This window comes from Peromyscus eremicus, chromosome 3, assembly GCF_949786415.1.
Source record: "Peromyscus eremicus chromosome 3, PerEre_H2_v1, whole genome shotgun sequence".
Classification (NCBI taxonomy): domain Eukaryota; kingdom Metazoa; phylum Chordata; class Mammalia; order Rodentia; family Cricetidae; genus Peromyscus; species Peromyscus eremicus.
This window is the reverse complement of record NC_081418.1, coordinates 41,241,228-41,269,160: the sequence shown is the minus strand read 5'-3', so window position 1 is coordinate 41,269,160 and position 27,933 is coordinate 41,241,228. Positions and strand designations below refer to the sequence as shown.

Below are 27,933 nucleotides of genomic sequence, written 5' to 3'. Positions count from 1 at the left end.
AGAGCAGCAAGCACAATAAGCGGAATCAGCCCAACATCTGACTCAGTTATAACCTCATCAACCTCAAGCTCTCCACTGGTCAAAAAAGCCTCAGGAACACATGGAAGATCCGGACCAGGTACATAGGCTCCAGCTGGGGCTGGGGCAAAGAAACACACATGAGCTTATACAAAAACGTTTTATTTACTGTTTATATTTCTTCTTCTTCTCATACCGATCTCCTGACCTGGATCCCAGCCAGCTTCTAAGGCATCCTGCTGTCTGGTTCTTGAATGTGGGGCACTATGAACATGACTAGACATTGTAAAAAAGTGGGGAGTCCCCCCTCCCAGCAGATACCGAAGTCAGAAGAAGCTTTCTTGCCTAGCTCAAGTTACAGAAGCTTCCCAACGTAGCCCCTTAAGTCAAAGGGTCCATCTCCACTGGATGAGCATGCGGAAGAAATACATGTCTCTCTTAGAGGCCTGGAGCGGAACCAGTCTTCACCTGGAGACTGAGCTCAGTAGTAAGGGTGTGTGTGTGTGTGTGTGTGTGTGTGTGTGTGTGTGTGTGTGTGTGTGTTTGCTGCAGTTTTAGGGTGCTAAGCAGGAAGAGGAGGATGGTCTGGTGGAATGAGATGTAAATGTGGGGGAGGGTACAGGAAAACGGAGGATGTTTGGGGTAGGGCCACCTGTTGAGAGCAGTTATAGTCCTTATGAGAGTGGTCATCACAACTACCCAGAAGAGGAAGAAGAGAGTCCTGTCCCCACTTAGACCAAGGACAAATGACACACAAACACTTTGGGTCTGAGAGTGCCAGAAAAGGGCAGCCAGCCCTCATCTGCCAGACAACACGGGCTTGGTTCCCACTCTGGGTAATGTCACCCCTGCCTCTGCCATTCCTGCCTTAGTACAAGCTCTGCTGGAGACTGACACTGTCATCCAGACTCTAGTTGGTGGAGCAGAGACAAGGGGGGTCCTGCTCCTGACATGAGACCTATCAATGGCTATATTCAGCTTGTTCCCACAGTCCGGTGCTTTGAGCCAGACACACAGAAATCTTCTAGCAGGCACTTGGCCCACAGACTCTGTCAGACAAGACCCCAGAGGTGTGCTCTCAGGAAGAAGAGCCACAGAAAAGTGTGCATTCATCTTTCCTGTCCCAGGACCTGCCCTGCAGGCTCAGAAGTCCGAGTCTGCATCCAGGAGCTCGGCCTCCATTAGGTTAGTGCGGGAATGAATGGATCCCAGCCCCTGGAGGCGGCCCTGAGCCCAGACCCTCGGGGCTGAGGCACCAGGGAGAAATGGGTCTTGATGGGGACTAGGCTCTGGACAGAAGGGGTTGGAGACTAGAGTCCAGGCTCCCTGCCGGCAGGACTCCCCTGACCCCCAGGCGTTTGCAGCTACCAGGCACTTCTGCCGGGGCAGCTGAGGCAGCCGAGGAAGCCGAGGAACCGCACTGGGGGCAGGGGCAGGGGCAGGGTGGTGAAGCTCAGGGGCTGGCCCCAGTGGGCACACCTCCTTCTTCCTCTTCCTCCGCTTCTTCTTCCGGCCCAAGCGCTTCTCTAGCTCTGGGGAGATCTCCGCCTCAACCAGCCACAGGTTGGCTTGTTCCTCCGGTGGCACTGTCAGGGGAAAAAAAACATAGCTGAGGACTTTAAGTCTGTCCTTGCCGCCCTGCCCTCCCCAGGACCCCTATTCTTGAGCTCTGGAACCCATCACTCTAGGCTCCCCAAGTCTTGGCACCCCTTCAGGTCCTCTGAGGCCTTTCCTTTCTTCCCCCAGTCTAGCAGCCCCATATACTCCAGTCCCAGGAGCTCCTAGGCCTGTGCCCCTTGCCCCTTCGTGCAGAAGCTAGAGCCCTCATACCTGGAGTGGCCACAGGGGTGACGGACACATCCTGAGGCAGTATGGCTCCTCTCCGAGCCACCATTTTGGTGACATGTTGGGCCCAGGCAGAGGAGACATCAGCTGAAGGTTCATTGAGGTCAAAAGCCAAACCCGCTTTGGGAATGAAAGGACAGAGGAACAGTGACTCTTCCTTATGTGACACCAATCATCTTTCTTAGGCAGTCCCTCCCCCTGCAGCTGGCAGAGTCCACCCTATAACCAGTGATCTCTGCCCATTCAAAATCGGAGGGGAGCAGCCCCTGGTCCCCAAGAGGTGTAACTTGAGACCGTAAGTCCAGGACCAGCACCCTGACTTCCTCTGGCCCAGAAAAGCCCCTGGAGATGGCAGAGAAGAAGGGAGAGGGAGTAGATTGCTCAGAGAAGCACACCAGCAGAGAACAGGCCGGGAGAAGAAAGAAACAGGGAGGACCCGGTTTGGAAGACTGGAGCAGAGTGGAAGTGTGGAAGTGTCTTATTTCTCAGTTTGCCAAACTGTCCGTGTGTCCTGGGTGGGAACAGGTCAGGTACTGTGGAGGTTAAGTGTCTCAGCGGGAGACCAGGCTGAGGCTCACCCACAGGTCCATCATGGGAGACAGTGTGCATGCTGAAGGAGAGCTCCTGGCCCGGGTTCTGCAGCAGTTCACGTCGCTTAGAGAAGGCCTTGGCAATCATCTTGCTCTTCTTGATCCTTTTGGGCTCATCGTCACTCTGCCCAGTCAACCTGAGAACAGACAGGGTGGGGCTGGAACATGGAAGAACAGCTGCTTCCTTTCAAATCCATCGAAAGACCTGGAATTCTCTGTTTAAGGACCTGAAGTCCTGAGGACTCTGAGAAGCTGAGGCCTTCACTGCAACAAAGCATGCCTAGAACACAGAGCTCCTGTGGGCCCTCCTTGCAAAAACACTGGCTGTCAGATTCAGCTTAGGCCCAAACCGCCTAGGGACAGAAGCTGTCACTAGAGGGCAGTGTTGAGCTGCTAAGAAGTTAGCCCCACAGCTCTGGAGTGTGCTTTGGCACACAGCTGCCCCAGCCTGTGTTTTGGATTAGACAAGACCTCAAGTGAGGATGTGAGCCTGGGGGGAAGACAGGAAGGACAAGATTAGATGGCTGCTAACCCCACCTGCACCAGGTGCGCCTCCAGATGAGGAGTGTTGCCTTGGTCCAGACCCAGGTGCTCATGGCAATGCCAGTACCAAACATGGCAAATAGATTGATCTTCTCCACCAGGAGGCTGGGCCGATTCTTGATCTCACAGTCTGGAATGGGCTTCTTGGTAGGCAACCCAATGGTCACATTGGCCTGGCACCTATGGTGAGGGATGGTCAACAGCTGAGGCTGTCTGAATCCAGTAAGAAGGCACCCAAGCATAAAGCAAGCATAATTCCATTCAGGAGAGAGCTGAGTCCCAGCATGATTCTCATGGTGCTCCCTGGTTGGATGTGTTGTCTGTGTGTGTCAGTGCTGGAGATAGAACCTAGGCCACAAGCATGCTAGACTCTCCCACTGAAGTATACCACTAGCCCCCATGGCATTCTTTGGAATCATCTAGGGAGCTTTTATTAACTATCTGAGCTTCTAGGACAAGAATCCAGTGTCACTGTGGTTACAGCTTCCCAGACTGGAAGGTGGAAAGTGCCAGAATGAGCCAGAAGCAGTCAGGGCAAGCGTCCCTATCCCCTATTTTATTAATGAGATTTATTTATTTATTATGTGTCTGTATGTATATGTTCTCTGTGTGTATACCACTTATATTCAGATGCCTGCAGAGTCCAGGAGAGGGTATTGTATCCCTGGAGCTAGAGGTACAGGTATTTGTGAGGTCCAGGTATAGGTACTGGGAACTGAACTCGGGTCCTATGGAAGAGTAGCAAGCACTCCTAACCGCAGAGCCATCGCTCCAGGCCAGGAGTATCCCTTTCAAGGGGAGTTTTACCCAGGACCCCAGTAGCAGCAGGCATCCTTTCAGCAGTAGAGACGACTCGCTTACTCTTGGTTCACCCTCACTGGGACTCAAAAAAAGCTCAAGCAAGACTGGCAAACTTGACCAGGTTGCTGAACTGTCACAGGACCTGGCCCTGTGCAGTGACTCAGAGAGAGCCACGGAAGGCAGAAGGCACACAGAATGAGAGAGCTCAGCTTCTGCAGCCTGATAGATCAGAATCAGGCAGAGAACACAGGTTGGCTTCTGAACAGTTGCAAACCCACAGGACAGCCTGCCCAACCAGGGGTTGGAGACAGACATGTGCCGTTGAACAGTAATGTGAAAGCTGTTTCTATCTGAGGCAGGACCCCGTAAGACAAGTGAATGGGATGCTGCCTTACAGCCGGAGCTCAATTCGGCCACTCCCACAGCCGAGCCCGCAGCCCCTTACTCACAACACATAGTCCCGGAAGCTGCGCTCCCACTCAGCCTGGTTGAAGAAGTCATAGAAGTGGCAGCTGAAGGTGATGAGCACAAAGCCAAAAGCCAGGAAGCCAAAGATGCCTGTGGAATTCAGGGGCAGGATCAGTTACCAGGACAGACACTGTAGCCACACCAGAGGGGAGGGCACCTGCCCCACTGAGCACTGAAGACAGCCTAGTCCAGGGTGACTGACTACATGCTGGGCTCAGGTCAAGAACTGTATCCTCCAAAATAAATCCAGAAGGTCCTGGAGGCAACTATGGGAGGCCACAGGAAGGGGAAGTAGTCTTGGCACCGACCTGGATCCTTTCACTTCTTACAGGGACTTGCCACCTCCACTATCACCTCCACCTTGGCTCTGTCCCCTGAGCACTTAACTCTCCCCACTGTTTTCTGCATCTTGGAGGTCCCAGGAGGATTCAGCATTGAGCTGACCGAAGTCCCTGGGCACTACTCACCCAGGCGCAGCATGGTCTCATTGATCTTGCTGGCGGCCTTCTCACTCAGAAGCCCAGGGTGGTTGCTCTTGATGGAGAACAGAGTCATGACCCCTGCACAGAAAGACAGCTCAGGCATTAGCCAGGGAGAGGCCACTCTCCTGGGAAGGGGAGGGAGGGAGGTCCCACGGCACTGGAGTCCTATGACTAATTACACCCAACCTGACTTCAAGCTTGGAGAACCAGAGAATGAGAGAACACCTATCGGCAAATATGCTCTGGGCTAGGGTGACTGTGGCAGGGCCTAGGAAACCGCCAAGGACAGAGAGAGGAAACCATGACAGCTATTCTATGGAAACAGTCAACAACAGTATTGCTCATACATTGTGCAACAGACATAGAAAATCTCAAATTTTCTAGGAGCCACATTAAAAAAGAAACTATAATTTTACTGTATTTTATAAACCAAATATATCCAAAATAGAACCACTTCTACATTCCACATGACAAATTATTAGTGATATAATCTATATGTGGGTTTTCCCCCTCTCTTTTTCATATTAAATCTCAAACACACTATGTTTTTTACACTCAAAAAGCATCTCAGTTTGGCCTCATTTCAACATCCGTGGCTACCAGTTACTGTATGGGATGGCACAGACGTGTGACATACAGCAGAGGCTTGGATGCTCTGCCAGAGAGGCAGGGAAGAAGGCTGAACAGAAGGCTGACAGTTCAGGGGGAGGAAACCAAAGCTGATAAAGCAAACCAAGGCAAATGAGCTAGAGACCAAGGCAAATCATGGGGTGGCAGATTGAGACGGGGAAATTAGGGACCAGTAAATCTGTACATGTTGTGAAAACTGTTTGTGTATGTTAAGGGGTTGAAATGACTTGGAAGCCAAGCTCCAAAAACATGAAAGTATATTTAAGCTAGTGTGAGCACACATAAGCAATGGCCCCAAGATGGTCCGTGTGGACCAGCCAACTCTCCCAGGGTGTTCATAATACAAGTATACTCCAACAAGGGATAAAAGGGTCTGGAATCCAGCCCAAGCTCCCCTCAAAAAAACCCAAGAATCTTGGTCATGGCTGTGAAAGAAGAGGTACATTTTTCTGTCCTCAGAGAAGGGCTGTCCTGCCTTTGGGGTCATCTTCTTCTATATTGCACCATGGTCTTGGGTCTCGTGTCAAAAAATGGAAGGCAGTGGAGCTGGAAGCTCCGATTCCTACTTCCACAGAGCAGATAGATGCTCAGCGCACTCTTACCTGGCTGGCCCTGGCCGAGTGACTCACCTCGGATGAGGAAGTAGCCGCCCACAATAAGCACCAGGCCAATTGGGGCCAGTACAAAGCCAGCACGGTACCGGTAGTTCTTGTAGCCCACAAAACAGATACCGCTCACAGAGTCCCCATCTACCTGTAGCAGGAAGGTGAGGGAGGGATAGTTAGTTACTGCTCTTCCTCCAAGCTCACCCCTTTCAGCCAGCCCCCTCCACTTTACCTGGGCCACAGCGAGGATTGCCACCGTGAGGACAAACGGCAGTGACCATGTGAGCAGGTGGAAGTAGGAGGTCTTGCCCGAGAGAGGCTGGTAGGTGGTGCCCAAGGCTTTGAAGGAGGTGTGCCAGGCGTAGGTGAGGACCACGAACCAGACCACTCCAGCCATCAAGGCATAGTACACGATGACAAAGATGATAACGCAGGACAGGGTCTCGCTGGAGCTGTGAAGATGCGGGGTGCCTCTTGAGGCAAGCACTTGGGACTCTTCCGCCAGGTTGCTCCACCCTGTCCCCAGGTCCTAATCGACTAAAACACGGAGGATCCCCCGGAGTTTAGGACACAGGTCAGATGTGAAGTGGCTCAGTTCCGGTGCTGAGACACAAGCCACGGTCTCAACACTCAACACAATAAGGAAGTGCTAAATCCTACCCAGAATGGTCACCTTCAAGTCCAGTCCCTTCCTTTTGTGGAAAATGTGCATTACAGTCTTCCCCCTTCCACCCTCACCTCTGGGTCCCCAAGAGACTTACGTAGGCTCCCCAAATCTCATGGTGCCATCTGCTCGGCAAACAATCTCCCGGCGGGCACCATCCATGAACTGGGCCAGCCAACCAATGCTGCCCACGAAGAAACATGCATTGACATAGAAGAGAATAACTGCAGGGTAGCGATTGGAGTTCCGCCAGTCAGCCACAAAGGTGGCCTAAAGGGAGAAGTGGCCGTGCAGTGAAGTGAGGGTCTGTTCTGCTGCAGAGGCCCTGATCTGAACCCAAGACCGCCCCCCTCCCATAATCTCCCATGGGCACCCTACCGAGCCACTCTGTTTTAGAGTCCCTGCACCTTGGGCTGTCAAGAGTCCCGTGCCCTGGCCCTTGGAACACATCGCTCACCAGTGTGAAGAGTGTGCAGAGGCCGGTGACCGCCCCGAAGGCTGCGATGTAGCTGTGCATGTCCTGGTGTTCAGCCTCGGTGAAGAGCGGGTTCTGGCACTGGATCCCGCAGCCCTCCACGTCCTCATACCAGCTCTTGGGGTTGTCTGTCCGCACCAGCGGCGCTTCACATTGGCCTGAACTGTTGAACTTGATGTTCTGTACCTCGTTCTGGCACAGGGAGGGAGAAAGAAAACGCCAAGGAGGGAGGTAAGTCAGGGCTGAGGTTCTTGTTTGGGAAACGCGGCAAGAGCAGGTATGCCGGCTGGAAGCCCGCTTGCTGCTCAGCGGTTCCATAGCCTTGGACAAATTATTTGACTACTCTGTATTTCATTTCCACATCTGAGAGAGTAGCCCCTACCTCATGATAGGACCTAAGGATTAGGTTAAAGTTCCCACAATGGTATTTGTATGTAGAAAACGATAATTAGTATCATTACTATCATTCTGTTATCACTTCAGATGTCTCTTTTCCAACCCACACTAGCTCACACCCGTCTTCCTGCTGCTGGTGCTTCATGTGTGTTTGCTCTGACTCCTACATATAACAAAAACCCCTGAAGACAGGGCCTCCTGTCATTCATAACCCCTATAAACCACAACCAAAACAGTGACCACTCAAAAACTGTTTGCTCAATGTGTCACCTCAGGTCAACAGAGACACCTCCATAGAGACCCAGACAGTGGGTTACAGCTCGGGTGTGGCCTCATGTGTCTACAGACCCAGTGTCTCCTAGGAGACACATCTCTGACTCCCCTGCATTCGGTTCAAAGCCGCTCGCTCTGTGTGCCCAGCTAGACCACCCTATCTTGCCCCACAGAGCACTTACTGGGCAGCCTTCGGGGAAGTGGTCCGGGGTGCAACGCAAGAAGTCAGGCCACCCTCGCTCCCGCTCCACAATGGCACAGGGGCCTCGGGTGGCCTGGCAGAGGGTGCGGCTGGGCAGCTCCACTCGGTCATTCTCACACTTGGGCATATAGACAGCACACAGCAGGGGCTGGATCACTGCCCAGCAGCGGGGGGCATTCCGGAGGCCTGGGAAATGGTGACAGTGTGGGTACATTGTGGCAAAGACCCTCTCCTCATTGACCCACTGATACAGCTGTAGCCCCTGCTCCCTAAGCCTTTGCCATACCATTTCTCAAGAGGACGTCTGGAGAGGGCAGTCTTGGTACTACAGGGCTGCCCCATGCATTGCAGGACACTTAGCACCCCTAGACCCTGCTCTCTAAATGCCAGCAGAACCCTGAAGTCATTGTAACAACCCAAAATATGCACTCCCAACTCCAGAGACGTCAACTAAAACAGGGCCGGAAGAGAAGGGCCAGAATCGCTGGGCATAGTCTAGCTCTTTAAAACAATAATTGTTAGATTTATATATTTTATTTTACATGAGCGTATTTTGCATGTTTACACCATGTGTATGCATAGTGTCTATGGGGGTCAGAAAGGGCACTGGATCCCCTAGAAATGGAGCTACAGCTGGTTGTGAACTGCCATGTGGGTGCTGGGAGTCGAACAGGGTCCTCTGCAAGAGCAACAAGTGCTCGTCACTGCTGAGCCATCTCTTCAGCCCCACACGGTCTAGTTCTTCCAGATGTCAGTTACATGCGTGCACTCACTTTGTGCAAGTCAAACTTGTGGCCCACTCACTAACGCAGACACTATAATTCCCTTACCATTCTTAAAATGGCTGCCACTTTTGAATACTCTGTTGAGGGGTGGTAGGGCCATTGACTGAGAACCTCAGGTGGGGAGGATCTCCTTAGGGTGTTTTCTAAACCTTTCTAAAGGCCTCTCTCCTCCAATGCAGAAGGGCTGTGGAACCCATTCACCAGGACCAAGAGATGTTTCCCCGTGCCCAGCCCCCAAAGTCCCTTTTCCTCTTACCAAGTTGAGGCAGAGAGAGAGGAGATGAGGGTTTAAGAAGAGGTACTCAGAGGAGCCAGGAACTCCAGAGCCAGAGGAGGAAACAGGTCAGATGGAGAGAAACAGAAGAGGCCCTGTCCAGTGCAGAGGGAGGAAAGACAGATGCTTGTCAGCACTGACACACAGATGTTTCCCCAACCCCCAACCCAGCCTAGATGTTGACTTGCTCATCCCAGGTCTCAGATTGCTGAGCTCTCTGCCCCCATGGCCCCTCTAAAGTCACCCCTACTTTGGGAACACCAACATTCCAGGCAAGAAGTTGTACTAGGAGACTCTTCTGAGAAATGAGAGCCGCTGTGGATAACTGGCCCACTGTCAGGCTAGGGATGGCAGGTAACCACTCTCGGTGGGGGTTAGCAATGGACTACAGGAGTAAGGAGTATGGACATTGTGATTGGCCTGCTTAGGTCCAGATCTTGGCCCCACCATCCCCTGACTGTGTGGTCTTGAACAAAGTTCTTTATCTCTAGCCTCAGTCTCCTTATCTGTAAAATGGAGATGACAGATTTACCTTGTGGAATACTGGGCACAGTGAGAAATGGTACAACATATGTGTTTGGCACAGCACCTATCAAGTACTAAGAGTACTGTTTTTAGTACCAGTCTGAGACCTACTCTCAGGCTTCATAGCTCCAAGAAAGTTCCTGCCAGTTATGATGCAATATCCTCAGACAACAATCCCTCCACTGACGCTAGTCACCATCACCTGGGAGTCTTTATCACCTAGAGGGAGGACCCAGTCTGGGAAACTCTGAGCCCATGGGTTTAAGTGGGAAACAGAGTAGTTGGGGGTGGGGGTGGGGGGACTGTGCAATGTATGTGTCCCCACCAACACATCATGACATCCCAAGAAGAAAATTCATTTAGAACCCTTGAACTACTCAGCAGTCAAGCTTAACAACACAGTATGCTGTATGTAGCATGTTCAATATTTCCCCATGTGATCAAATGGCTGAGCTGGGGCTGTGGCTAATGGCTGCTGCCCAGCATCTGAAAAGGAAAATTAGACCACATATTCTGGCCTGGGAAAGGATCCAAATTCAAAAGTAGTGGCATGATGGCTATTTAATGCATGCCGCTTCTGCACCATCCTTAAGACAGAAAAATTGTTTAAGTTGAACCACTGTAAAATGGGGCTGTCCACTTAAAGGCAGATGGGGAGCCAATGAGATGGCTCAGTAGGTAAAGGAGCTTGCCGCCAAGCCTGACAACCTGAGTTAGAATTCTGGGGCCACATGGTGAAAGGAAAGAACTAACTCCTTTGTCATATGATCGCCACATGTCCACCATGGCATGGACACACGTGCAAACACACACACACACACACACACACACACACACACACACACACACACAAATGTAATAAAAATTGTTTAAAAAAAAAAGGCTGGGCAGTGATGGCACATGCCTTTAATCTCAGCACTCAGGAGGCAGGCAGATTTCAGAGTTCGAGGCCAGCCTGGTCTACAGATCAAGTTCCAGGACAGCTAGAGCTGTACAGAGAAATCCTGTCTTGAAAAAAAACAAAAATAAAAAAATAAAAGCAGATGAGACTATTCTCCATCTTGAATATGGTGACTAGTCACACAACTCTATGCTTTTTATAAAACAATTTTTTAAAACATATAACTATGCTTTTGCTTAAATTCACAAAACTGCAAAGGAGAAGCATGGGGATAGGGATGTACCTCAGTTGGTAAAAGGCGCTTGCCTAGCACACGTGAAGGTGTAAATCTGATCCTCAGCACTACATAAACTGGGCCCAGTGGTGTATGCCTGGAATCCCAGCACTAGGAGGAGGCTGGACGATCAGGAGTTCAAGTTTACCCTGGACAATAATACATACAAAGTTCAAAGCTAGTCTGGGATATATGAGACCTTGTCTCAAGGGGGGAGGAGAGGAGGATTTATTGAATGCTTATTAAATAATATGTTTAAAATACAAAAGCCAGGAAGCTACCTGGAGCATTTTAAGAAGCATCAGGCAGTTTTTAAAATGTGTTATTTTTCTGGATTTTGTGACATTGTTTTTCTCTTTTTTTCTAATTTTAAATATTTTATTTCATACTTTAAAAACAAATTCTCCAAAGAAAAATAGTTAATTTTTTGTTTTTTAAAGACTAAGTCTTACTATGTAGACTGGCCTGGAACTCACTAGTAAATCAGGCTGGTCTGGAATTCACAGAAATCCATCTTCCTCTGCCTCCCAAGTGCTGGGATTAAAGGGTTGTGTCAATAGGGGGAAAGTTCCCATACCACCGCTCTAATTCTTACATAAAAGAAGTTTCCAGGGGCTGAAGATGGGTCAGTGGTTAAGAGTGCATATTGCTCTTGAAGAGAACCTGAGTTTAGTTCCCACAGCAGGCAGATCATAAACCCTGGACGCCAATTCCAGGGGAATCTGCATCTCTGGCCACCCTGGGCACTTGCACTCAAACGTATACTCACACATTAAGAATTAGTAATAATAGGGCTGGAGAGATGGCTCAGAGGTTAAGAGTGCTAGCTGCTCTTCCAGAGGTCCTGAGTTCAATTCCCAGCAACCACATGGTGGCTAACAACCACCTATAATGAGATCCGGTGCCCTCTTCTGACCTGCAGGCAGAACACTGTACACAAAATAAATAAATAAATCTTTAAAAAAAAAAAAAAAAAAAAAAAAAGAGCACTGCTTGCTCTTCCAAAGGTCCTGAGTTCAATTTCCAGCAACCACATGGTGGCTCACGACCATCTGTAATGAGATCTGGCGCCCTCTTCTGGCCTGCAGGGATATGTGCAGATAGAACACTGTATACCTAATAAATAAACCTTAAAAAAAAAAGAATTAGTAATAATAAATCTTTTTTTTTTTTTTAAGAGAAAATTCTAGGTGGGTCAAAAATAACTACAGTATTTTAAAAATTAAAGTAGTAGAAGAAAAGATGAGAAACCAAGGAGTATTGTTTGGGGTATGTTTGTGTGTGTGTGTTGTGTATGTGTGCATGCTTGTGGTGTGTGTGTGTGTGTGTGTGTGTGTGTGTGTGTGTGCACAAGAGCGTGTGGATGAGACCACTCCATCACTCTCAACCTTTTTTCTCTAAAACATTTTTATTATGCTACTGGGGGAGGGGCTGTGCACGGGCACACACATGACTGGGAGGATTTCAGGACTCTGTTCTCTCCTTCCATCACATGGGTCCTGAGGATTGAACTCAAGTTCTCAGTCTTGGCAGCAGGTGCTTTTACTCACTGAGCCATCCCTTCAACCCTCCACTTTATTTTTCGAGACAAGATCTCTCCCTGAACCCAGAGCTCGTTGATTTGGTGGACCAGCTGGCTCCCAAGCCTAAGGGATCCGCTGTCTTTTTCTCCTCAGCCTGGGCATCCTAAGGGATCCGCTGTCTTTTTCTCCTCAGCCTGGGCATCCTAAGGGATCCGCTGTCTTTTTCTCCTCAGCCTGGGCATCCTAAGGGATCCGCTGTCTTTTTTTCCCGGTGCTGGGATTACAGCAGTGCCCCTCCACGTCTAGAGTTTTACACAGATGCTGGGAATCTGAATTCAGGTCCTCGTGCCTGCAGGGCAAGCACTTCGCCCACTTCGTTATTTCTCCAGCCGTGGTGGTTTGAAGGAGCAAGGCCCCCACAGGCTCATACATCTGAATACTTGTTTCCTAGTTGGTAGAATTGTTTGGGGAGAATTGGGAGGAAGTGTGTTACTGGGGACAGGCTTTGAGGTTTCAAAAGCCTAAAGCATTCCCAGGTAGCTTTTTCTTTCTGTACCTCATGCTTACAGATCAAGAAGTAAACTCTCAGCTACTGCTTCAACACCATGCCTGCCTGCCTGCAGCCAGGCTCCCCCATCCTGGGGGTCTCTACCCATCTCAAACTGTAAGCCAGCCCCAAATAAACTCTTTTTTTCTGTAAGTTGCCTCGGTTTTGGTGTCTTATCACAGCAACAGGACAGTGACCAAGACACTAGCCTTATTTTGTTTTGTTTTTAAGACAGGGCTTCTTGATATACTCTTGGCTGGCTTACAACAACCTGGCCTCAGACTTACGACAACCCATATGTAGGAGCCTCCCGAGGTTGGGATTTTAAAATCATCGTGTCTGGCTTTGTGAATTGTTTTTTAAACCTTGGAGTGAGAATGACCTTTTGAAGCAAGACACACACACACACACACACACACACACACACACACACACACACACACGGAAGCTATGAAATAAATGAATTAAAAAAAAAAAAAAAAACACTTCAGAAAAGACCTGATAAATTCAATAGGGTAAAAAACAAAGTCATGGGGTTAGAGAGATGGCCCAGCATGTAAGAACACTTGCAGCTCTTCCAGAGAACCCAAGTTAGGTTCCCAGAACCCACATCAGGAGACTAACAACAGCTCCAACTCCAGGAGATCCAACTCTCTCTTCTTGCCTCCAAGGACACCCATGCACATGTGATGTACACACACAAAAATAAAAATAAATCTTTTTTTTCCAATCATAAGAAAAGTAACATACTGAGAAAATACATTTCCAGTATATATAAGTGATAAAAGGCTAATCTCCTTAAATGCACAAAGCTCTTCCAAATCAAAAAGAAATGTATAATCCTGTAGAATGATGGACAAAGGCAGAATTAATCACACAGAGAATGAATGTGTGACTTTTCAGAACATAAATCTTCAATCTCAGTCTTAAGATAAATGCAAAATACAACCATGATGAGATATAACTTTTTATATCCTTTAGACTAATAAAGATAAAAACATTTGAAAATATTGAACCATCAAGCATGTGAGGGGAAACAGGCACTTTTATGTATTGTCAGAGGTAACAAATATTGTTAAACTTTGAGGAGACCACTTACTATCAGAATTTTTTTTTTTTTTTTTGGAGACAGAGTTTCTCTGTGTAGCTTTGCACCTTTCCTGGAACTCACTTGGTAGCTCAGGCTGGCCTCGAACTCAAAGAGATCCGCCTAGCTCTGCCTCCCGAGTGCAGGGATTAAAGGCGTGCACCACCACCGCCCGGCTTACTATCAGAATTTTATAGCAATTTTACTTCACAAATTGATTATATGTATCATTATTCACGACAGTACTGACCGTAACAGCAAGAGTAGGAGGAACAGCTGGAGTTCACATCCTTCATAGGAGACTAGCCAGAAAACACACAGGTCGGGGCTGGGATGAAGCTCAGTGGTAGAGCAAATGCCTCGTATGCATAAGGTCCTGGGTTCCAGTCCCAGCACCCCCCCCCACACACACACACACACATCCCACAAGCAATATAATACAACACAGGGCTGGAGAGATGGCTCAGCAGTTAAGAGCACAGGCTACTTTTCCAGAAGAACAGGGTTTGAGTCCCAGCACCCATATAGCAGCTCACAACCATCTCAGGTGTACACATAGTGCACAGACACACACTCAGGAAAATATCCTGTGGTGGTTTGAATGAGAATGGCCCCCACAGGCTCATATATGTGAATGCTTGCTAGTCAGTTGGTGGAACTATTTAGGAAGGATTAGGTGTATCCCTGTTGGACATGGTATGTCACTGGGGGTGAGTTTTGAAGTTTCAAAAGCCCATGCCATTCCCAGTTAGCTCTCTCTCTCTCTCTCTCTGCCTTGTGGTTATTGTTTCAACATGTAAACGCTCAGCTACTGCTCCAGCACGATGCCTGCCTGCCTGTCTGCTGCCATGCTCCCCCACCATGATGATCATAGACTCACCCCTGGAAACTGTAAGCAAGCCCCCAATTAAATTTAAATAAATTAAATTTTATAAGTTGCCTTGGTCATGATGTCTCTTCACAGCAATAGAAAAGTAACTAAGACATATTCACAACACAAACATTTTTAAAATGTATAATAGAATACAATTCAGAACTGAACTATGTATACTAAAGTATACTGAAATGCAAATGATGTCCAATATGGTCCAATATTCATTGTTTTTGTTTTATTTTGTTTTTTTCAGAGCTGAGGACTGAACCCAGGGCCTTGCGCTTGCTAGGCAAGTGCTCTAGCTGAGCTAAATCCCCAACCCCCCAATATTCATTGTTAAACGGACATGATGTACTGGAACCTGTTGGGGGAGCCTGAGTAAAGATAAAGGACATCCGGGAATATGTTAGGCATCTCTAAAAGGACACAAAGAGCCAACATTAGTGGCTGCCTCTGAGGGAAAATGGGTGCCAGGAAGCACAAGCGAGGTTTAGTTTGTTCCTTTTCAATTCTATGCCACATGTATGTACCACCTGTTCCTTCAAAGCAATACACAGTGGTGCACGCCTTTAATCCCAGCACTCGGGAGGCAGAGCCAGGCCAGTCCTGTGAGTTCAAGACCAGCCTGGTCTACATAGGAAGTTCTAGCCCAGCAAGCAAGGCTACACAGTGAGGCCCTGTTTGCTTTTGTTTTTATTTTATTTTATTTTATTTTATTTTATTTTATTTTATTTATTTTGAGCATTTTGAGACAGTCTCACATAGCCAAGGATGACTTGAACATTTGCTCTTAATGTCCCGATCTCCCAAATACTGGGATTATAATTGTACAACACTCTGTCTGGCTTTTGTTTTTTGTTTTTTCCTTTTTGTTTTTAGCAACTAAGCTTAGAAATAAAATAATGAAATACATAAATAACTAGGACGCAGAAAAACTTCCTAGAGAAAGAAATGAATCTTTTAAAAAGTTTTATCTATTAATTTTTTTTCTGTTGTTGTTTTTTCGAGACAGGGTTTCTCTGTGTAGTTTTGTGCCTGTCCTGGATCTAGCTCTGTAGACCAGGCTGGCCTCGAACTCACAGAGATCCGCCTGGCTCTTCCTCCCAAGTGCTGAGATTAAAGGCGTGCGCCACCACCGCCCAGCTTCATCTATTAATTTTTTAACTTTCATTTTTTAGAAGTTTTATAACATTTATTTACGTGTGTGTGTGTGTGTGTGTGTGTGTGTGTGTGTGTGAGCTCAAGTGTGGTCAGAGGAAAACTTGCAGGGGTCGGTTCTCTCCATCCACCCTGTGAGTTCTGGGGATGGAATTCATCAGGCTTGTCAGCAAGCACCTTTACTCCCAGAGCCATCACACCAGCTTTATTATTTATTTATCCTATTTTATTCATTCATTTATTTATTTAGAAGTAGAAGTCTCACTACATCTCCCAGGCTGGCACTGACCTCAGGATCCTCCTATTTTATTCTCCAGAATAACTGGAATTACAAGCATTTACTACAACTGGTTTTCTTTTATTTTAATAAAATATGAGACAAAAAGAAAATTAAGAACACAAGTGCTATAATAATAATAATATTAGTATGTGTACATCTTTATATTAATGGAACTTTGACATTTATTTACTTCTACTTAGTTATTGAGAGAAAGTCTCAGAGGTAGCCCTGGTTTACCTGTAACTCACTTTGTACACCAGACTGGCTTTGAACTCAGGGAAATCCATCTGCCTCTGCCTCCCAAGTGCTGGGATTAAATGGCTGTGTTACTATGCCCATATTGATAGAATTTTAAAATAACATTTTCTACAATTTGATCCAAACTTTTATTGCTTACTGTGTGCATTGCACAGTGCATGTGCAGAGATTAGAGGACATTTAGGGGAATCAGTTGTCTTTTCTCACCACGTGGGTCTGGGGACAGAACTCAGGTCATCGGGTACAGAGTGCACGAGCACGCACGCATACACACACACACACACACACACACACACACACACACACCACAATAAATTAATAAACAAATATAAAACAATAAAAGTGGATTTGAAAGATATGTGTGTATACATGTGAGTGTCTCCTCATCAACTGAATGTGGTGGTTCACACCAGTAATCCAGCACTCGAAAGGCTGAGATAGGAGGATCACTGAGAGTTCAGTGCAAGCTTGGGCTACAATGAATTCCAGACTACATGATAGTGAGTTCACACCAACCTAGATTACACAAAGCCTTGCCTCAAACACACCACACACACACACACACACACACACACACACACACACACACTCAGTAGCCCAAACTCTCCACCTGATGCTGAGATGTACTATTTTATATAAAGTAGAGCTCTTAGCACACGGTTCACCAAAGATCCTTGTGACGTTAGCAGAACTACGGCTCCATCCCAGTGGAGTCAGCTGTCTCGGGTCCCTAAAATACCATCAGGTTCATCACCACCTGGACGGTACAGTGGCTGCTATACCTGCACCAGGGCTTGTTTACCGTGGTACCAAAGCACACATGCATTAGCTCACAAACTTGTTCCTTCACACATAACTATTACATTCTTTTTACTTTTTGGTGCTGGCAGTCGAACCTGGGGCCTCACAAATGGGGCACTAGTCCACTGAGTTCCGCCTCTAGCCTTGTACTTCAATGTAAGGTGCTCTCTTTATGCTCCTACATGCTTTACTAATTTTGTAAATCTATTTTATTATTTGTGTGGGTCTGGTTGCCTGCGTGCAGAGATGTGGGCACACTATGCCACAGCATGCATGTGGAGGCCAAAGGACAGCTTGTAGGAATCGGTTCTCCACCATGTGGATCCCAGGGATTGAACTCTGGTCCCCCGGCTTGGCAGCAAGCACCTTCACCCATTCATGCATCCTACAAGGCCTCAGTCGGTAATTTAAAACAAAAACAAAACCCACTTTTAAAAGATTTATTCACTCCATTTTACGTGTATGAGTGTTTTGCCTGCATGTATGTACGTGCACCACGGGCATTCCTGGTTTCTTTGGCTATCAAAAGAGGGGGTCAGACCCCCTGGAACGGGAATTATGGACGTGAACAATCCCGTGGGTGCTGGGAACCAAACCTTGGTCCTCTGCCAGAGCAGCGAGTGTTCTTAAGCACTGAGCCATCTCTCCGGGCTCCAACAGTTTTGGAAAATCTTAACTGGTACACAAAACCCACAAATGTGCATATTAATCCGATATCACATAATCTTTGAGACATGCATATACTGGATAATGCTTAAATCTGGTTAAACATATTTATCTCCTGAAACCTTTGCCATTTCTTCATGGTGAAAACTTTCAAAATCCTTCCCGTTTTTGTTTGTTTATTTGTTTGTTTTTTAAATACACAGTAGGTAACTGTTCTCTAGTGTCAGCAGACCTTGCTTCCTAACTAACTTAGCACCCACTGGTCCACCTGTCCTGTCCCTCCTGCACCTCTACAGTCCTCAGACTCTGGTAACCCCCATTCCACTCTCAACTGCCAGTCAACCAGCTTTTATATTCCACCCAGGAGTGAGATCACACAGTACTTGTATTTCTGTGACTCTAATTCCACCCATGTTTTCACATGTCAGAGTCTCATTTCCATAGGGCTGAAGAGCATTTCGTTCTGTATCTGCATCATGGTTTGTTTTATTTTTGAGATAGGGTGTCGCTCTGTAGCCCTGGCTGGTCTTGAACTCACAGAGCTCCACCTGCCTCTGCCTCTGGAGTGCGGGGACTAAAGGCGTTCACCATCACCTGGGGCATGTTTCCTTTTCCATTCATCAGCTGATGGATGATGCTTTGGTTTTCTTTTCTTAGCTGTGTGAATAATGCTACAGTGAACAGGGGCATGAAGCTGTCTCCTCAGCCCACTGATGTCACTCCATCTAGGCACGTATCCAGGAGAGGGATATCTGGTCACGGAATAGTTCTATATGTAATCTTTTAGAGAAAACTCCATAGTGATTTCCGCATACCGTTGTGGTAATTTACCTGCACACACTGTGTAAAGGTTCCTTCCCCGCACACCGCCCACATTCTCACTAGCACCTTGTCTTTTTAAATTTTTTTATACTGTCTATATTTTTTATATCATCCATTCCTACTGGGATGAAGTGACATTTCTGTGTGGTTTTGAGTGGCATTTCCCTGGTAACCAGTGATCTGAGTGGTCTGTTTTGTGCTTATTGGCATATGTCTTCTGTTTCTTTTAATGTCTCTTTAGAGCTATTGCCTCCTTTTTAAAGCAGCCTGTTTGTTTTCATTTGGTTTTTCTATAAAATGAAATGAGTTTTGAAGTTCTTAGTATATTCTAGATGGATGACCCTCCATTGTTTTAAATCCCATGTGTTTTACTTTATAGATGAAGATGGTTGTTGAATTTGGATTTCTCTTGCATGATGAGAGTGGGTGGGTTTACCAGCGGCCAGAAAAGGTGAAGACCACGCTGCAAAGACATGGTAGCTAAGACAATGTGACAGGAAGAGATCAAAGATCCCAGAAACACACACACGTATTTGATTTATGGCAGTAGTAAACAGCAGAAATTGATTATAACAGATGATGTTGATCGAGGCCATATATGTGAAACTAGAACTCTAAAAAACAAAAAACAAAACAAAAACAAAAACCCCTCAGGTGAATTATATGCCTAGATGTGACAGGGAAATCTGTGAAGTATTCTCATAAAAAAGTAAATTCATAATTTGGGGAGAGAAAAGGATTTTCTTTTTTCTAAACAAGACACAAAACAACACAAATCATAAAAGTTTGATAAATGACTACATTAACGTTCAAATATTCACACAAAAAGAATATGAAAGTAAGCCACGAAGATATTTCTAACACTCACACCCAACAAAGGGTTCATATCCAATATATATGAAGAATTCCCACAATCTAATACAAATGGCAGGTAGCCCTCTGGAGAAAACAGATCAGTAATTTCCACAAGATATTTCATAAGAGAAATCACAAATGGTCAACAAACATCTGCAAAGATGTTTACCCTTACAAGCAATCAAGGAAATGCAAATCAAAATAATAAGGACTAACGAAGTAGCTTTGAGGTAAAGTGATTGCTTCATATGTATGGGGTCCTGGGTTCGAATACCAGCATGGCTAAAAACTCAGAATTAAAATTACATTAACCAGACCTTTAATCCCAACTCTCAGAACGCAGAGGCAGGAAGGACTCTGTGAGTTCAAGGACAGCCTGGTCTACAGAGTGAGGTCCAAGACAGCCAGGGCTACATAAAGAAACCCTGTTTCAAAAACCAAAAACCAAAACAAAACAAAAGAATAAAATGGACAAATTACAGTATGTTCATATGATGAAACTATTGAGTAACAAAAAAGAGCTGAAATAACATGGATGAATCTTATGTAATAAAGAAGCAAGACATCTGGGCATGGCAGCTAACACCTGTAATCTCAGCACTGGGAGGCTGAGGCAGGAGGATTACTACGAGTTTGAGGCCAGCCAGAGCTACAGAATAAGACTATCTATCCAACAAATGAATAGTTGGCCAGCTAGCAAGGCTTGGGAACTGGGGGCACTTATAGCACATATGAGGCCTCAGATTTGCTCTCCACCACTGAAGGGAAGGAAACCAAATCACGAAGGCTACAGCTCAGTTGTAGGGTGCCTTCATAGAGCCGCCAGGCCCTGGGCTCAGTCCTCAGACATTACATTATAATTATTTTTTATCCAGTAATTTTGTATTTTATGTACTTTCCTGTACACCTTGAATATTTTGCAATTAAAAGAATAAAATTGTGAAGTAAAAATGAAAATTTTGGCCTATGGGTTTGTTTTCTGTGTTTTCATACTTCACACACACACATACACACACACACACACACACACACACACACACACACCTATTTCTTTACTTATTTTGAAACAGAGACTTGCTATGTATGTGCTAAACTGGCTTCAAACTTACAACTATACTTCTGCCTTAGCCTCCCAAGTGCTAGGACTCAGACATGTGTCACAATGTACACACACACACACACACACACTTTTTAATTGCCTGGTTGATCAGCCTGTTTTTGGAAACAGCTAGAAGGAAATTCTTCCTAAGCTATCCTTGCCAATTAACCACCATCACCAACAACATCTCAACTTGAGGTCTGAAAGACCAGTGAGAAATTCCTCCCGGTTTTTCGGTCTTTTTCCTGCTGGCTGGACCCTGGCTAGGCAACAGAGCCACATACCATAGCACAGCTGTGGTAGAGCAGGCTACGTGCTGACTCTCAGGGGCCTATCCCCTCACCACCTGCAGGCTTCTCTTTCTTGCTTTCTTGCCCCACTTACTAAACCAGATTTGGCCCCAGGTGGACCATGGCCCGGACGTTATGTTTGTCTGGTCAGTCTGGAATGCAGGGTAGGACACATTTCCAGCTGTAACGGGGGCAGACACCAAGTGAGTAAAGAAGCCCAAGCCCGGAGTGACGAAAAACATAGGCAAGACCGAGTTCTATACACACCCAGAAGCCAGAATGACCTAGTTATAAACTTCACCATGCACAGATTTAGTGATCTGGGTGAAGGAAGCGTAGAGTGGCCTGTCCTCTATGGCGACTCCTCCTTCCAGATCTGTTGGGAATCTCCCTGTGGATATCCACTGAGCAGTCTATCACACAAAGCCAAAGCCAAATCTGCACGTCCTTCTTCAACCTTCCTCTACTAGCAGGAGAAAGGAATGGCACCACCAGCCCCAGCATCTCACGCTTCCCCCTGCTCAGTCAGTCTGGCATCCGCTCATGAGCAAGTCTACCTCCCACACTCTGTAATCTGCCCAGCCTTTCATCTTATTACCCCCATCCTGACCACCATCATCTCCCTCCGAGATTATTTCATCCATGTCCTGAACAAGTAACCAGGATCCAGGTTCTCCTTCTCTCTGGTGGCTCTTTCTGTAGCAGCCCTTGTCCCTCAGATACATATGTGTGCACCTGAGTGTGTGTATGTACACCGCATACGCAGATGCACTGAGGCCAGAAGACTGGATGCCCTGGAACTGGAGTTACAGGCTGCAGAGAGTTGCCACATGTGGGTGGTGGGAACCAAACCCAGGTTCCCCCTAAGATCAGAAAGTGCTCTTAACCACTGAGCAACCACTCCAGTCCTTCCCTCTCCCTCTTTATGTGTTTGTTTGTTTGGTGGTGGTAGGTTGGTTGGTTGGTTGTTGTTTGGAGAAGGGATCTTGAGCTTTAGCTGGCCTGGCACTCAATCACAATGATCCTCCTGTCTCAGCCTCCCAAAAGCTGGAATTATTACTATGTGTCACCAGACCCAGCCCAAAGTAATCTTTCAAAAATGCAAATAGGATTACATTTTTCCCTTGCTTAAAAACCTTCTCTATGCCGGGCGGTGGTGGCGCACGCCTTTAATCCCAGCACTCGGGAGGCAGAGACAGGCGGATCTCTCTGAGTTCGAGGCCAGCCTGGGCTACCAAGTGAGTCCCAGGAAAGGCGCAAAGCTACACAGAGAAACTCTGTCTTGGAAAAAAAAAAACAAAAAAGCCCTTCTCTATCAGAGGCCCCTTGTCATCTTTTGATAGATAACATCTCAATTTCCTAAGGGGTAAGAAGCCTCTGCTTTCTAGTCCCCTGAGTCTTATGTCTTACAGTTCGGATTTTAATATGCCTTGGTCCAGTTCCATGCCTCTACCCTATTTCTTTCTAAGTCCCATGCTCTCTTCCACTAAAGCTCTGTACATGCTACCGCCTCTTTCCATTCCTTGTCTCAACCCTCCCTTGGCATTCCTGCCTACTTCTCAGGTCACTGATTAGATGTCAGATAACTCTGGGTATCTTCTCTTACTTCCCGGAGCTCTTTGTGTACTTTCAGCCCTACAATATCACCATACTTTTCACAGGTATTGCTAACACCTGTTTAATCGTCCTACAATGTCACCATACTTTTCACGGGTATTGCTAACACCCGTTTACTCTTTCTTTTTCCTCTTGAAATCAGAGAGCTCACTTCTATAATCTCCATCTTGATATACCTCAGTCCCTGCCCCAGGATGTGATGTGCTCAATGCAGAATTGAATGAATATGCAGATGGCTGTATACTCAGCACTCAGAGGCTCTGAAAAACACAATCGAATCTCTATCCTCAGAAGTTTATGATGAACGCAAGCTAGAATATCTTTATCACCCACAAAACCACTTGCCAAAGTTAGACAATGTCTAACACTAAATCAGGACCTCTAATTCCAGACAGGACAAACACTCGCTCCTGCTGAAACATACCTGTGATTCTCACATATGACTTGCTTTCACCTTGTCTATCTACACAGCCTGTGCCAGCACCCATTTCTAGTCCACACACAGAGAAGAGATCTAAGCTGTAAATGAACAATGGGCAAGAGCAGGAAAGAGCTCAGTGTGACCCACAGAGCTTGCACCCCTGTACAGTTCTGATTAGGCAGCTGGTGGGACTGGAACCTCAACAACCAGCAGAGGGTTTTAACTCATGCACACTCCGGGACAGCTGCTCCCGGGCATACGGGCTGGAGAAAGGTGCAGCCACTTCCTCCTTGTCTGCTAACAACTTCAGAGGGCAGCTTTCACATGGCACTTGGGAGAATTCAATCACAGGCCCCACAAGTAAGTTAATATTATACATAGAGAGACAAACTATTACACACACACACACACACACACACACACACACACACACACACAGTATATTCTTTCAGCAACACAAACTTTGATGATTATCCAGTGCTGAGCGATCTGCAGTTTTTGGTTGTGAGCCTAGCCTTTAACAGCTGAGCCATCTCTCCAGCCCCAGATCTGCATTTGTATATGGCTGCCTCCTAAACTCAAGTCTTATTTCAGGTGGTGCTCAGAGATACCTTGTTGAATCTTTCTTTTCTTTCTTTCTTTTTTTTGGGGGGGAAGGGGGGTGTTTTGTTTTGTTGAGACAGGGTCTCACTATGTAGTTCTAGCCATCCTGGAACTCACAGAGATCTGACTGCCTGTGCCTTCCAAGTGCTGGGATTAAAGGCAGGAGCCACCAGGCCCTGCTGAATCTTAAAAAAAAAAAAAGTATATATATATATATATACATATATATAGTTTATTAATGTGTGTGTGTGTGAGAGAGAGAGAGAGACAGACAGACAGACAGACAGACAGCGCACACAGGAACATGGTACCATGGTACACATAAGGCAGTCGGTTAGCTTTCAAAACTCAGTTCTCTCCTTCTAACTTGGGTTCCGGGGATCAAACTCAGATCCCGCACGGCAAGCTCTGCCACCTGAGCCATCCTGTTGGTTCGTATCTTTCTTTCATGCTCCTTTTTCATTCTGCCAGCCTTTCGCACGCATATTGCACGCATATAACTTCAAAATCTACAATTATATTCCCTCTGTCTATCCATTCTTATATCTTCTATACTACATTTATGTAAACATATTATCATAAGTGTGTATGTGTGAAATCACACAGACCTTACATTATAGTAATTTATGATATTTTTTTCAAAGCTACTGTTGATTACAGATAGCTTCTGCCTTAGATTCTGCCTTTAGATTCTAAGGTTCTCAACCTTCCTAATGCTGCGACCCTTTATTACAGTTCCTCATGTTGTGGTGCCCCCCCCAACCCATAAAATCATTCCATTGCTACTTCATAACTATAACGTTGTTCCTGTTATGACACATAATGTAAATGTATGTGTTTTCCGATGGTCTTAGGTGACTCCTGTGAAAGGGTCGTTCGAGACCCACAGATTGAGAAATGCTGTTTTAGAACATGATCTCCATGTAGGATACAGTTCTACCTCCTGGGTATCAGCCATCCTCCCAGTTCCTCCTCCAGCATCTGCATCAAGCCAATAACCTCATGGCTTCAGGCAGCATTCAGCCTTAGTTTAGAACTCTAGTGGTCAAGTTGACAATGACAGTCTACCTACTTATAACACTACCCCCGACTAGGATCCTCACCAGCCTCAGAGGGAGAGCTAAGGCTAGGGGCACCGCAGGCCAATCTGTCAGGCTCCGGATTTTCTTTTCTTTTTTCCATCAAGAACAGCATTTACATCACACTGGGGCGGGGGTGGGGAGCGGGAAAGTGACAAGGCTGTTCCCCTCCCCAACACCCTACAGGCTCTCAGTCCAAACGGATGGCAGGTAGGTAGATAAACCAATCTAAAGAAACTCGGAACGACTGGTTTGTGTGCAGTCCGCAGTTTTCGAGCTCTGCCACAATCCTACCCCCAAGTAAAGGACTGTGGGACTTCCAGCTACCCTGGACGGTGTCCACCGGCTCTCAACACCCCGGACTCAGTGTTCTTCCCTAGCACTCACTGGCCTGAGGCTCCACATTTCCAAAGAGCCGAAAACAATTGCTAAAACTGTCTCCTGCCTTCTTAACCCGAGTGGATCAGAGTTTCCATTTCTCAGATAAGGAAACTGGAACGTGTAGAAGCAAGACAAAAATCACAGGTTTCCTAGACTGATCTAAATCAATATTACCAGATGGCTCATTTGGCTTTTAGTTATTACTAGGGGGCATCTTTTCCTTCACAAATTTCACAAGTATTTCCCTACCCTCTCCCCCTAAATTCTTAAATGCCTTCCACCTTCATGCTTCCCTTTCTTCTCTCCAACTCGGATTTCCCGAAGGTCTGAACACTGCTCAGAATTCCCGTGGACCTTGCTTCAAGAATACATCTCCTCTCCTTTGCTGTGGCTGAGAGCTCCCTACTCACCGGCCCTGAGTCCCGTCCCCCACCCCACCCCATCCTTGCTCAGCCTCTTTGTAACCGACCCACTTCTCCAGTCCTTCGCCCCTACCCCTTCCCCATCACAGAGGGTCCCCTTCCCGCATACAACCTGCCCCCCAAAGTTCCAGACTCGTTCCTCCAGCTCTCCCGGGTGCAAGGCGCGCCCGCTCAACAGTTCAGGCCTGAGCCTTTTCTTTCCATCACCGTCCGTCCCATCACCTCTGCGTCGCAGTCCCGGCTCCCGCGCGCTTACCCGACCAGAGCACGAGCTTGCCGTGCGCTTCCTCCTGGGAGTCCGAGTCCCCGGCCAGCAGAGTAGAGGTGGCTCCGTAGGGCAGCGCCGAGCCCAGGCACACGTTGTAGCGCAGAGGCTCGCAGTGGGCGGCCCGGCCACAGTGGCTCAGCAACGGCGGCGGAGGGCTGGTCACCGGCGCGTTCCTCCTCCCGCTCCCGCCGGCGCTGCGAGGCCCAGGCCCGGTCGCGTTCCCGCTCAAGGCCGCCCCCCGGCCTGGGCCCCCCAGCAGTACCACCAGCAGCAGATGCAGCAGCCACGGGGACGCCAACTCGGGCCCACGCGCGGGGCGGGCAGCGGCCATGGCCAAACCCGCCAACTCAGCAGAAGCCGAGGCGCCCCCGCGCTCCCCGGAGTCCCTTGGCCAAACACACGACCCCGGGGGCCGCGGAGGCTACTTAGGCGACCGGTGCGCCCCGTGAGTCTGGGGCCGGCTTTCGCCAGGCGCAGTGCGCGTCCGGGCCCCTCGGCTCCCAACTTTGCAAACTTTGGAACCCGGGCCCCATGTTGGGCAGCGCAGGCCCGGGCCAGGATGCACGGACTCCGGACCCCCTCGCCTGGCCGTCGGAGTTGTCTTCAGCCCTGGGAGCCCCCTGGGGCTCCGATCTCCAGCCCCATTCCCTCTCCCACCATTAAAACCAACTCCCAGCCCCTCGATGGAGGCCAGGCGCCGGCCGAGGGGTGCGGGAGTCGATCCCCGGCTCCGCCCCCACGCCAGCCCGCGGCCCAGCAGCCACCTCCGCGCGAGCGCGCCGCAGCCCCCTGAGCTCTCCCTGCCGACTACCGGGCTCCTTTGTTGCTCTAGCTGGCCCGGCTCTCTGGAATGCATGGGCCTCGCGAAGCCAAGCCCTGCCCCCCCTCCTCCGCCGAGGCTAGGGGAGGGCCTGGGCGAGGGAGAGCAGGAGGAGAGTAAAGCTGGGGAGGAGGAGCCCGAGCTTCGGCGGCCTAAGCGCCCGCAGGGGCTGGGATTGGGGATTTGGGAACCTTCACTCCCACCCGGCGCCATGCGGGGTTAAGATGCGTGCAAGTCGTGTGCCAGAGCTGCTATGAGGCACTTGACTGAACCTTTAGTTGGTCCGAGGGTTGTTCGACGTGATGATTTTCTGGAGAGGACTTTTCTCCTGGTTTAGGGTAGCGGGGGGATGCCCAAAGTAGGCAAGAGTTTTTCACTCCATCACTGCCCAATTCCCCAGTCCCGTCAATCTTTCTTGCTTTTGGTTAGATCTTTCAACCTAACCTGGAACCCTGCTGGAGAAGAACCGGATTTCTACTTCTTCAGATTCTTCCAGCTCAAGATATACGTGGGAAAATGACCTCAGAGTCACCCAGAGAGAGTAGCGCTGTTACCTGTGGGAGCAGATGTCTGGCAGGAGAACATGTCAACACCAAGCCCTTATTGCTCAAATGTGTTGTCTGGACTGTGATTTCCATTGCGGTCTCTGGTGCGCCTTCGGTTTTGTCCACAGGAAGCCAGTCCATTTTGGAAGAGTCCTCGCTGCTCATCTGCCCCAAGAAGTTTCTGCCGTTCCCTTCCCCACTCAACTCTACTTGTTGCTCCATTACTTCAGGCAGCTCCTTTAAACCACAGCTCCCTTAAGCAAGGGAGGCTAGGAGACTGGTTACCTCAAGTAACTTTTCCTTGTGACTGATCCAGCAACTCAGTAGCGCAGCTTTTCTTTTCTTGTTTCCGTAAAAATAGTTCACAGCCTAGCCCTCTTAGCAAAAACAGTTTCTGTTACCCCTGTTGTTGAAGAACAAATTAGCTACTAAACTTCAGATACATTCTTAACTGGTACCTGAGTCCCCAGAGTTATGGGAGAAATTTAATTCAGTTTGGGGGCTTGTTTTATGTTTTAGCTCTGCTCCTGTCGCTGTGATGAATATCCCGACAGAAGCAACTGTAAGGGAGACAGGACTTGTTCTGGGCTCACGATTTCAGGTCACAGTCCATCGCCGTGGAGAAATTCAGGCAGGAAATTGAAGCATCCACAATCAAGAGCAGAGAGAAATAAATACACGCATGCTTAGTGATACTCATCACCTTCTCAGTGCTTACACAGCCCAGGACCCCCTGCCTAGGGAATGGTGCTGCCCATCGCAGGCA

At 47.8% G+C, this 27,933-nt stretch overlaps 1 protein-coding gene across 1 annotated transcript; it reads right to left on the bottom strand.

Moving 5' to 3' along the window:
• Positions 1-164: 164 nt before the first annotated feature.
• Positions 165-26,240, bottom strand: Smo (smoothened, frizzled class receptor). The gene is made up of 12 exons (XM_059257493.1): positions 25,791-26,240; positions 7,973-8,178; positions 7,104-7,313; positions 6,744-6,916; positions 6,215-6,434; positions 6,007-6,130; positions 4,733-4,825; positions 4,247-4,355; positions 2,991-3,176; positions 2,442-2,590; positions 1,849-1,983; positions 165-1,604 (listed from the first exon to the last, which is right to left on the bottom strand). The coding sequence occupies exons 1-12, from the start codon at positions 26,131-26,133 to the stop codon at positions 1,162-1,164; spliced, it is 2,391 nt and encodes a 796-aa protein (XP_059113476.1). The 5' UTR covers positions 26,134-26,240; the 3' UTR covers positions 165-1,161.
• Between the last annotated feature and the right edge of the window lie 1,693 nt (positions 26,241-27,933).

What these genes read in the sequence shown, in the direction of transcription:
- Smo (XM_059257493.1), bottom strand. Translation starts at nt 26,133, where the DNA reads ATGGCCGCTGCCCGCCCCGCGCGTGGGCCCGAGTTGGCGTCCCCGTGG. An exon ending in CAAGCTCGTGCTCTGGTCGG is followed by an intron (nt 8,179 to 25,790) that starts GTAAGCGCGCGG and finishes ACCATTTCCCAG; the next exon opens with GCCTCCGGAATGCCCCCCGC. An exon ending in ATGAGATTTGGGGAGCCTAC is followed by an intron (nt 6,435 to 6,743) that starts GTAAGTCTCTTG and finishes GCATCTTCACAG; the next exon opens with CTCCAGCGAGACCCTGTCCT.